The sequence below is a fragment of the Candoia aspera genome, chromosome 8 (genome assembly GCF_035149785.1).
Source record: "Candoia aspera isolate rCanAsp1 chromosome 8, rCanAsp1.hap2, whole genome shotgun sequence".
Taxonomy (NCBI): domain Eukaryota; kingdom Metazoa; phylum Chordata; class Lepidosauria; order Squamata; family Boidae; genus Candoia; species Candoia aspera.
In genome coordinates this window covers 14,897,731-14,910,213 of record NC_086160.1, presented here as the reverse complement: position 1 = coordinate 14,910,213, position 12,483 = coordinate 14,897,731, and the positions used below count along the sequence as shown (strand labels likewise).

General features: G+C 37.1%; 1 protein-coding gene across 1 annotated transcript in view; it reads left to right on the top strand.

Annotated features, from left to right (window-relative positions):
• The window catches only part of GABRG1 (gamma-aminobutyric acid type A receptor subunit gamma1), a 65,272-nt gene extending 53,199 nt beyond the window's left edge, over positions 1-12,073 (top strand). Inside the window, exons 6-10 of the mRNA XM_063310473.1 lie at positions 50-187; positions 823-975; positions 3,047-3,258; positions 11,820-11,925; positions 11,985-12,073. Coding sequence (XP_063166543.1) covers positions 50-187; positions 823-975; positions 3,047-3,258; positions 11,820-11,925; positions 11,985-12,019 — 644 coding nt within the window. The 3' untranslated portion in view covers positions 12,020-12,073. The remainder of the gene's footprint in view (positions 1-49; positions 188-822; positions 976-3,046; positions 3,259-11,819; positions 11,926-11,984) is intronic.
• Positions 12,074-12,483: the final 410 nt, after the last annotated feature.

Sequence of the window (12,483 nt, the reverse complement as noted above, 5' to 3'; positions counted from 1 at the left end):
TTTGGGACCAGTAACTGATGTTCTTACTTGTTTTGCTACTATTTCCTAGATGGATATCCAAGGAATGAAATTATATACAAATGGAAAAAATCGTCAGTTGAAGTAGCAGACCCCAAATACTGGAGGTTGTATCAATTTGCATTTGTGGGTTTACGAAATACAACAGATATCTCTCATACACAGTCTGGTAAGAAATCTGGAATTCCTACACACTGTTTAACTGGGATTACATGTCATAGGTATTTCTGGATTTACACAGCAAAGTATTCTTATACTGCAATCCTATCTATACTTATCCTGTTGGTGGCTCGTATTTTGAGAAGACTGTATACTGTAGGACTGGGCTGTCAAAGTTTTGGGGATATTATGCCAACCCCCGCCCCCTGCCCCGCCCAGCTACTAAAAAATGGAGCATGACAATATTTGATCATTTCTTTTCTTAACAGCTTATTGTGTTATTGAGTTCTTAAAACAAGACATACAGGAAAACACACACACACACACACCTTCCCCCTGGAAATGACAAAAATAATTATAATTACAGTTATGTTTCTCCTCCTTAGTTGGTCATTTTAGTTTGACAGCCTAAAAGCACAGAAAATAATCTCTTAGGAAGCAATTAATTCATGGACCTGGTTTTGAACTCATTTGAGTTGCTGTGTTTGGTTTCCAACTATGTGATTATTGATCTTCAGCCTTCCATGAAATAGTTCCTCCCCATCAGCAACTATTCCACTGCAGAGAAGTGGAAGCCAAAAAGGAAGATGCAATGGATCATGTGTGTGATAGTGTTGATTATGGATATTTTCCTTCTCCTTTCAGGGGATTATGTTGTCATGACAATCTTCTTTGTGCTGAGCAGGCGCATGGGGTATTTTACCATTCAGACGTACATCCCTTGCATACTAACTGTGGTGCTTTCCTGGGTCTCATTCTGGATTAATAAAGATGCTGTGCCTGCAAGGACATCATTAGGTACCTATTTTTTTCTCCAAATCATCTCTATTTGCATCCTGTTCTGAGCTGAGATTTAAATCGTTGTTGTTGTTCATATGGTATTTTATTACTCAGTTTGTTTTGCTCAGAGAACATCTGGGATAGGTCAGGAAATGAATAAATATGTCAGCACATGGACACAAAATAAACATTAAAAGCATGAAAAGTATCTGCATAGTTTAATGTCAGGATCTGCATGCCTCTTTTCCAGATGCACAAAATAATCTCAGGTGGGGGATACCCAAAGTGGAATATAAATCCAGTTCTGCAGTTCGCTAGCTTAACGTTTTAAGGCAGACTTGTTATCTTGATTATGCAACTCTCCTTTGAAGATGAAGAAGCTTATGTTAATTATACTTCCCTTAGACATTGTTCAAAAACCCGGCAGCCTATTATTGGGTGATTGAAAAAAAGTTGATTGCTCTTGTTAGAAACAGCCAAATTATTACTTTTTTTTTTTTTTTAAAGAACCAGTTCTCTAGGGTAACCTTTCTACAGCTGCCCACTCACCTCCAAAACTTTGTCGCCTCCCTTTTTTCCCCTTATTTCTTTTCTTTAAATAAAAAAATAAGCAGCTAAATTTTGCCTGATCTCTTGTTTGATCAAGGATAGTCTGCAGAAGAAGAACAACAAAAAGGGTTTTTTCCCCCAAGACTGCAATACCCCTAAGGCTGATCAAATCGCTCCAATGTGTATGCAGCTCTCCTGTCCCTAGCAATAAAGTAGAATAATAAATGGACAATATGCACCTTTTTAGGATATCCTAAATCAGCAGTCTGAGGCTTCAACTACCTTGTCTCTGACAATACAACTAGCCCCATAGTGAATGTTTTTTGACAGCAGAACTTCAGGGGTGTCTGGAGGGTGTGGTAAAAAAAGTCAGGATGGTGGCCTTGATGGTGCAGTTGAAGCTCCACATAAAAACAGATGGAGCTCCACATAGGAAAAAGGTGGAGCTTCAATTGCACTGTTGTGGCCACCATCTTGGCTTTCTTGATCACACTGGACTCCCTGAGCCAGTTTAAATGTAATAGCTCAATCCATTGCACTAAGATGAGCTGAAACATATGGAAAGCCCTTTCATGCAAGTGGATTCCCACAGAGGTATTTAAAACAGAAATTACTTGTAGCATAATATAAAAACGTGGACCAATAGCTGTTTATTATGAACTATCAAAGTTCCACAAAATCATACTACATTTCTCAGATTTGGGTTCTCTTTGGACTTCTTGATGTAACTAATCACAATACCACCAGAATTATAGAAGGTATGAAAACCCATGGATCAACTTTCCCCAGACTGATACTCCCTAGATGCGTTTGGGATTGCTGAATTCCTGCCCTCGACTAACCGCAACATGGTAAACATGCCTATGTTAACGGGACTCTGAGAACTTCAGTTGCATCTGGAGACTGCTGGAGACTCTGAGGCAGTTTGCATGCTTGTCAGAGATGAAGGATTATAATAAAGATGGAATTTCTAAGGTTAAGTAACCCTTTGATTCTGCTGTGTCTACAACTATTCTATTGCTTTTGAGCCTCAAGGCACTTTAATCATCTGACCATCAGTGTATCTAGCAACATCTTTAAAACTATCGGAAAACCACAAATGCCAGTCATACCCCAACATTGCAACTTTTAAAATAATAAATAAAACAGTATGCAAGTTTACCAGGGCAAAAACGTTTTCAGGCTTAAAATAGGAACCTTCCACTAATCATAATCTTCTGAGACTTATTCATATTGTGATCTTTATTAACGTATAACATGGCGTCTGCAGTGCTAGGCTTTCCTTTCCTTTCTGCTCTCAGCCAGCACTGACAAAAATAAGCCAATTAAAATACAATAAATGCATAATTAAAGCCATAATCAGATCTCATTTTCCATTTCCTTGTATCTCTTTGGAACCTAAACACTATAACCACTGACAGTTAGTTTATTATTGTCTCCTCGCCGATCTGGGAATGACTCATAATTACGTTATCTTACCAAGACCCACATTTGATTGACAGGTTCTCTGGGTGAAACTGTTTCCTTTATTTCTGAACAGGCATCACTACTGTTTTGACCATGACCACACTGAGTACAATTGCAAGAAAGTCTCTTCCCAAGGTGTCTTATGTCACAGCAATGGATCTCTTTGTCTCAGTGTGCTTTATTTTTGTCTTTGCTGCCTTGATGGAATATGGAGCCTTGCATTATTTCACCAGCAATAGAAAGGAGGACAAAGAGAAAGGCAAGAAATCAAAAAACAAGTCCTCAGTAAGTCTAAAAGTTGGGAGAATGTTGACATTGGGTTTCCCTGGTCCTCATTGTTATTATGATCTCACAGAAGGAAGTTCATACAAGGGATATTTTAGTATCCGATACTATTTTGTGGTTCAGCTTTCTGTTATGTAGCTCTAGGAATACTCAACGGATGGCATGTTGTAGATTACACTGAAACTGAATGAAGTTTAGCCTTGAACAGAGTTCATCCAGCAACATAAAGTTAGATAGTATCGAGGCAGCATTTGTATTCCTTGACTCAGCAGAGGAGAAGGATAGACAGCCAATTTTAGGCACAAGAGGAAGCCAAGGAAAATGGGCTTCTGTTATTCTTAGGCAGCATTTCTCAACTTGGTATTATTCAGGTGTTGGATTGGAATTCCCATGACCTCTAGCCAGCTTTGTAGGAAGTTGGAGGTTGTCATACAAAACATCCAAAGAGTGCAGAGTTGGAAAAGGGTCCTTGAAGCTGTTCCTTCCACATAAAGGTACGGTGGGCTGTAGTTTAAATTGGATTTCATCTCATGAATTGGACTTTATTTCTAGTTTAGCTCATGGAAAATCATTCTTTATATTTTATTTTTTTCTTTCTGTGTGCCGATTGGCTTTCTTTTCCCGTTTTATACTTCTGGAGGATGAATCCGATCATAATACAGTTAGATTAGTTAGGTGAGCACGTGGACAAATGGTGCCATCTTGGCAGTCACCAATAATCAATCTGTTGCTCTTCCAAGGACATTCCAGTAATGTTATGTCCACCCACCTTTTCCACTGTCTTCCCCTTCTTCTACTTCCCTCTGCCTTAACAAGGGCTTTTTTTTTCCCCTAATCCACCATTCTCTCATATCACATGCTCCGAATATATGATATTTTATATGCTGATTGTCACCTCAAGGAGCAGATAGCTTTTATTTGGTCAAGGATCGATTGATTTCATTCTTGCAGTTCAAGAACTTTTAGTAACCATTTCCAAATCCATAATTTAAATCAGTTTTACTCTCTGTGCCTAGCTTTCACAGCTGATGTTACCATTGGAAAGGTTATTGCTCTAACTGTGATACCAGTTGCCACTGAAATGTCCTTATCTTTCATCAGCTTGTCTAAGTTTGTCATTGCCCTCCTTCCTGGAATTAAGCTCCTTATAATATAATAAAATAATTAAATCAATATATACAGCAACTGAGCAGTAGCTGTAGTAACAGTGACAATGGGCACTATGTATGGGCTTATATTTGATTTCTGGCACAAAGAAAATACTTCCTTCTGTTCATGCAATTTGGTTTGCATCCACAACAAACACAAAAGCCTCAAATTTACTGCCAAATCTAATAATGGAGATGACTGCAATAACAAAGTGCATCCCTCTATTTATTGATGTCTAATAAATGCCAAAATAATCAGTCAAATGATATCAATAGCAATGCGACAATCAAGTCCATCTGCTCCTGGCTCTGTTCTGGTCCATTTGATATTGCAAACAGAGACTCTTTCTACCCCATCTCCCTACTTCCCACCTTGGAAAAGCCAGAATGAGGAAAGACCACAGTGCTAGAGCTTCAGTGCTGCTGTTTGCTGTAATGCTGAAATGAGTGCAGCTTCGTCCTTGCATTGGAGCAACCAGAAATGTTCCATCAGGCCAGGCCTATACAGGGGCGTGCACTGGCTCATCAAAGGGTGCTTAAAGGTTGGGATGAGAGGGGATGCAAAACACTGTGGGTAGTGGTCTCAGAGCAGGAATCAATATTGTGGGATAGTTCAAAAAGAAATCCCATTATTTGCAGTAGGCCGTTTTAGAGAGGCCCATCTTACTAGGCTCCTGTAGGCTTTCAGCTGATGGATATGGTGCTTCAGAATTTCTTGCCTAACATGCAGTTCTATACTTGGCTGTTTTGTTTTTATGTGCATGCAGTGTAGATAAAGTGATAACCTTGCTTATTGTGATAGCAATCTAAAAGGAAAAAAAATGTTATATTTTAGGACAGAGTCACTGACTGCAGTGATATCGAATTTTCCATAAATGAGTGCTGTCAGCCAAACCACTGGTACTAACTCAGAGCAAGCTGTTTCTTATTTACCCACACCTTCTCCCGCTTCTTCCTCTGTCTTTTGCACATTCCTAAGTTGTTGAGCAGCCTGTCTTCACCAGGTGCCCTCCAGATATGCTAGATTACAATTTGCATTAGACATGGCAAGTGTGGACGTTTTGGGGAATTATGAGAATTGGTATCCAGAGGGCACCAGGTTGGAAGATGCTACAGTGCTAAATAGTAACACTCATTTCTTATATTTCTGAAATCATATTCAAGATACATGATTTCAGGAAAAGAAGAATCAGGTAGACGTTATGGCAGTTTTCATCAGAGATAACCTGAGCAGCAGGCATTTTGTTATATTTGTTGATAACTCAGTTTTGGTATGCCACCATCTCAATTACTATATATAACAATTTATTTTTTGTCATCAATGGAATTGAACTTCAAAAGAAATAATTGGACAGAGAAGGAGCATTTAATCATCCCCCAAAGAGTAAACATGCTAAAATATTAATATGCAGCATATATTAAGCAATATGTGCAACTATCCATTTTCTATAAATAAACAAGTTAATTTATTTAACTAATGTGAAGGGTCTTTTACAAACAAAACAAAACAAAACAAAACAAAGTCCTGAGCATTTAGTTAGAAAAAGAGGTAACTTAATTAGAATCATGAGAACTGCAAAGACGTTTTTCAAATCAAAGAAAGGCTAAACTGAAAATTAAGACATAAAAGTTCACTGGTTTTCCCCCAAATAATTATCTGTAGATTGATGGGATGGTAGAGTCCATGATAAAGACAGAAGAACCTGTTGCAAACAAAAGAAGTGTTTGCAGAAGACAGTACAGTTGCAAATCGTTGTGAACATCTCTCCCGAAAAGCCAGAACGCCCTTGAACATTAATTATAGTTTGGGTAAAAGGCTGGTCAAAGACTGTAATAAAGACATTCATTCATTCATCCGTCCATCCATCCATCATAGTTTGGGAGGTGAATGTTAACCCTTATTATTAAAAATGCTTCTTTCTCTTTTCTTCCCTGTCTAGTAATCTATTTTCCTCAACTTACCTTCATCTAATTTTGTCTCTCCTTTTTCTTCCTTTCCCAGTTTACATTTCCCTTCCCCTTCTTTATCCTTCTCCATCCTGTTTTTCTTCTTGTTTTGCTGTTTCTACTGGTAAGAAAGAGGGGAATATACATGGGTATTTATGTTTCTATGCTAGAGTATGAGATTGATTTGTGGGTAAGAGAAAGAATGGTAGCTATATGAAGATGGAAATGGGAGATCAATTCATTTTGTAAATGGAGATTCTTATTTTACAAACAATTAAAACTAATTAATAGGTTTGTTTGTTTATTTTCCACCACCCTGGCTCTGCTCATTCTGGTATGTGGCTTCTGGCAGGTATACATACACAAATACACATATACACACACAAGTGTGATACATGCATACCTTTACAAGGGGATGTAAAATCTCTAAGATTGGTTTTAGCTGGAGCTGATAATTTTTAACTGAACAGAGTGGCAAAGTCTTCAGTCATTACCTTAAACTCAAGACTGTATTTATTTCAGATAAATGTAATATTCAGTTGGCTCTGCATTATGCCAAATCTTCATGCTGAAAGCAAATTCTGAATTTGCAAAAGTTATACCTCCAAATGGAGAGTGTATCTATTGTCAAACATGGTGGCATTATGACTAGTAATATTAGTGTTGTGGCAAATACATGTTCTTTTATTGCTTGTTGTCTACCATGTCAACGGACTGAACAGGTATCTTGGGGAGCAGAATCCAAGGGGTGCCCACTGTCTCTAAAGTAAAATACAAATCCAGATCGGTACATTATTTGCATCATAAATAGCTCCATGAACAGACTCAAAATGTGTGAGTCCTTGCTTTTTAACACATGGATGGCCCTTTTTTGTGCCTCAATGGTTGCAACCCCCTTCCTCATTGTATATCATCTTCCCTTTTTATCTTTGGCTTTTATAAAGATTTATTGGTCGTTAGAGAATTAACCTTCAGGACAAAATAAACAAAGCTGATAACCGATTTTAGGAAAATAGTAATACAAGCAAATTATCCACTCTATATATCTACTCTGAATCTTGTTTCCCCTTTCTCTGTTGAACCCTTTGCTCCCTGTCCTTGACCAAGGCATCCATATGGGCAACTCCTTCCCTACAAATCCATTATAAGAATACATCTATAACAAAATCTTTCCCATTTGCTCTTCCTTAATGCTCTGCTGCAATATTCACATGTCAAGGTCCATGATTTATTCCTAAATGAAGACAGGAGTTTACATGAGGAAATATTCTTACATAAAAATAAAGATCTATCTTGGTCTGTGTAGAGAAGCAGTTTGATCCCACCATCTTTCCTTAAAGCTCCAGACCCAGGTCTGGATGGATGTCCATGGATGGATGCAGTCTTGTATCAGTACTGCAGCTAAATGAATGTTTATTTGTGATAGAGTACAAAGAAACAAAATGGATGGTTAGCAATGAAATTTCTGACTCACAGCATCCCATGACCTCCCACACACTCTCTTATCTTACTGTGAAAATAACACAACTGTTAAAGTAACACAAAAACCAGCCCAGAACATTTCACTCAAGTATAATTTTATAACAGAACAGAATAGAATGAGGATATTTAGAACTGGCTGTGGGACATCCCAATGGGATGATTAAGGTATCATTTTTTAATTTTGTTTTATGGTCATGTTTTATAGTTATTCAGTTTTATTGCTGTTGTGAGCTGCCCAGAGTTGTTTAAGATGGGTGGACATACAAATCTTTTAACAAACAAATAAATAAATTTATTTTACTATTGCTTAGCTTATGGACCTTTGTAACTCCAAACCCCCCTCCTCCCCGCTTGTCTGTCAAAATAATTACAGAAAACAGAATGAAGCAAATAAGCAGACCAATTCTTGTGTGGAGCCCCAAATGGAGAAGGTTCTTCACCAATGGCCAGCAGAATGATAGAAGTCATACATAGAGAGAAAGAAGAACATGGAATGGATTTGGTTATTATTATTATTATTATTTTAAATCAGAGTCTTTCTTTGGCAAAAGTAAAAAAGGATGAATAAAGGAGTTCTAGCTGAGGCTTTTCTTTATTTAAATTGAAGTTTTCCTTAAAGAAAAAACTTTTGTAGGTGACTTTACAAGAGATGTAGAAATAGAATAATATAGCAGCAATAATAACATGAGTGTAATAAATTAATGGCAGTAATAACATCTCTTTTAAATATTTAGAGATGTGGATAAATTGCTCAGGTATTATTCTAGAGGTAATTGGTCTGCCTATTCAGTGCCTAATGGATTACATCCATCTCGGATCCTACATTACTTCTACAAGGTTTATTATTGGGTTGGGAAAAATCAATTCTTTTTCTAATAACAAAGAAACATTATATTGTGGTCGATATGTCATAAATAGGACCTATTCTAAACTTTTTTTTCCCATGCAGAGAACAAATTATCTGCTTACTGCATTATAATATGTTTAAGCACGGCATTTTAACAACATTGCAGAAGTATAATTGGCTCTGTTAGATCTAAATGTTACCAAGAATGCTGAAAAAGCAGTTTGGGTTAAAATGCCTGTTTAAAATTTAATCATATAATTTCAGCAACTTTTATTGAACCTTTAAGTTCTATTGGCTGATTGTTTCATAGTATTCCAACTCTGTTCCTAAGATACTTGCTCTGAAAACACTTGTTTTAGAGAAGACACCGTTTCTGAAACATCAGCGTTTTAATACATTAACAGATGCTCTTGCATTTAATAGCACTGTAACTCTGCACTATTTGATTAAATTCATAATCAGTGTTTTTCCACTGCTATATGTTCATATATTTCACAGGTTATGCTATTCATTTGAGTTATACAGATATTTGTATAGTGCCTAATCTATCAAGTCTAGGCGACTTACAATTACCACCAATAAACCTTTAAACTAAAGTTGAAAACATAATCAGTTAACACTGATGCCTAATTCAATCCTCAAAGTTGCCATCTATCTTATATTACTTTTTACTGTTCTCCTGAATGATAATAAGGGTCATTCTGATCTTGAGAGAGGGGAAGCTGTTCCAAAGGAAAGGGATGTAATCTAGGAAGTCATCTGTAGCGTCCTGTCCCTAATTTCCCAGGGAGTGGGAATGCTCAGCATTCTCCCTTGACTTCCACAGAATTAGATTTTCCCAGATTTTCCTGCAGCATAGATGTCCTTGTGCTCTCCTGGCTTCTGCTGATCAGCAAACGGGTAGCAGAAGCCAGGAGAACTTCTGTGTCATCTTCAAGGGCAACCCCATTTAGAGCAAATTGCAATAGTCTTAATTGGGGGATGACAAGAGCATGGACCCAGGAACAGTCATAGCAGGAAGACCAGCCTGATGAAAGGCTGCTGTCTTCCAGGAGAGTCCCAAGAGAATTCTCAATTGCTTCAAAAAGCTTTCTTGGTGTCACAGAGCCTCTGTATAAATAATAGCTCCATCTTGCTAGGATTCAGCCTGAGCCTCCTCCATGCCATTCCATAGCCACTAGGTCAAAATTTTGACCACATCTCCTGGTCAGACCAGGATGGAAATATACAGCTTGACCAAGGAGAAGATGATGTGATAACTCATCCCAAACTGTTACCATAACTGCCAAGTGGCAGTACATTACCATTTTCACCCTTATTTCGAATCTTCAGATGTACATAGTCAGATGTTATTCAATGGGGTTCAAACTCCACTGGGAATTGAACTCACAGACCTTCACAGTGCATTACTTTTAGGAGCTATTTAGGTCCTGGTGCTCAGCAGTTGCAGGAAGGTATACATAGAAGCCAATTTAATTATATATACAGCCCACCTTTCTTTAAGCTCTCAGAGCAGAGAGACATAGATTTTACATTACATCACACCCCCATGTATGGGGTTTTCCATGACTTCCAAACAGATGGATGAATTTTCATAGTGACTTCAAGTAGATATTAAAAGGCTAGGAAAGAGGACTGATAGGAGAGAGGCACTCCACAACGAACAGTAAAGTGTCTTAGAGTTTGTGTTCTTTCATGGTGAACATTTGATACTAAATTTAACTACAAGCCACTCTGTCCCCACGATACACAGCAGCACTGCACCGTAAGGCTTTCACACGATCATTTGTATCCCACTGACTCTCTGTTGTGGGATTTTTTTGTGATGAGAAAGACGTAGAGATGCTTTCCAAAAAGAAAGAGCCAAATAAATGAGGAATGGACAATTACGCAAACAAAGCAACATCACATATTGTTTGTGGTCCCCTGCTAGCCTTATTCAAAGACATATGCTTAGTTGTCCATCTGGAAACACAATATTTCATGGTATAATAAAAAAAATGAGTCAGGGAGAGGAAACATGATAGATGGTAGTAAGGAAAGCAAAAATTAAGTGAATTGAAAAGAATTGTGCAAAGTAGAAAATCCTTTGATTAGAGCTAGCACTACTTGAAATAGTGTGTTGTGTGAGTGAATGATCATGTAGAAAGCAAATCTCTGTACATAAAAACGGAGTACAAAAAAAGATGAGGTAGAATTCTTCATTGTGACACAATATTTTTTTCAGTTAATACAGAAGTTCCTTATAAAGGAGACTTAAACACGAGCTACCCCAGATGACATAATCCAGGAAAAGCTACATCACATGATTTTTCTGCATGTATAGATAGGAACTCCTCCATCTTTTTTCTCCATAACACTCAATCCATGAAAAGATTGTTTTTCGTATGTACTGGATACCATTTAAACTGTTTCATAAAGGATGGACTAATGATTATTTGTGTTCAGATTGCAAGAAACTTGAGGGTGCTTTAACTCATATGTTACGGTCTTGTTCTTCCTTATACCCCTTTTGGAGTAATGTTATACAATGCATTGTCAGGATTATTGAGAAAGCTCTGGTTTTTAAATATATGTGTATTGTACTGAATTATACACCAACTACTTAGAATTTAACTTGTTGAGAACAAAGATGAGTTTTTCATGCTCTGACCATAGGAAAAAGAATAATCCTTAGGAGATGGAAAAGTACTATAATTCCAGATATAAAGGATTGGATTTCAGAGATGTGAGATACAGTAATTTTTGAGAAAATTATATATTTGGTTAATCAGGAAATGTCACATTATCTCTCCCTTTGGGAAATTTTTTTGAACAGGCTTGGTTAATAATAAAAGCTAAGTTTTATTTTTCCTTTTAAAGATTTACAAAATTGGGTGAACTTGGGATATAGCTGTAATTACAGTTTTTGCTTGCTTGTGTCTGTGTGTGTTTTATGCATTTTCTTGTTTAAAGTTTTTATTTTCTTTGCGTTTGGTAAATTGTTGAATTTTATTTTATATTATTCTATGTATAGCTGTTTGAAAATGGATCAATAAAAGTATTTGGTTTTGGGGGTAAAAAAAAAGAAACTGGCTGAGTATTTCACTAGTCCCTGGGGGGGAAAAAACTTTAAAATCCCTTGTCACTTTCTTTAGAATCCACCTGTCCTACCTGTCCGCCGGGGATCAACATTAGTTCCGATTAATAAAGTCCATCGCTTTCAAGAACATGACAGCAGTTATGGATATGAGTGCCTTGAAGGTAAAGACTGCCCCAGCTTCTTTTGCTGCTTTGATGAATGTCGCACAGGATCATGGAAAGAAGGAAGGATACACATCCGAGTGGCCAAAATTGATTCCTACTCTCGAATTTTCTTTCCCACAGCCTTTGCCCTATTCAACCTGGTGTATTGGATTGGGTACCTTTACTTATGAACACCAAGTTTTGACAGTCTCAGAAAGGGGACAACTGACATTAGTAAACACATTACAATTACTAAGATTGCAGGTTAAAGTTCTCTGATTTTTCTTTTGTTTTTTTTGCTTGACATTTCAAGATGCAAAAATAAGCATGAGGATATTTCTAACATTTTACTATGTACAAAATTGATGAAAACAATGGCACAAGAGGACAAATGTATGCACGTCCCTTCATTTTTGAATCAATTTTAATAAAGATCATGGGCTTAAACATTAGACCAAGAATTTCTTCATAATTGGTTTAATGCGTTCAGTTTAGTTCTGTTGCAACTTTTAGACCAAAGGTGATGAAGTTGTACAACCTTGATAATTGATACTGCTCTGGAAAATATTAAAGACT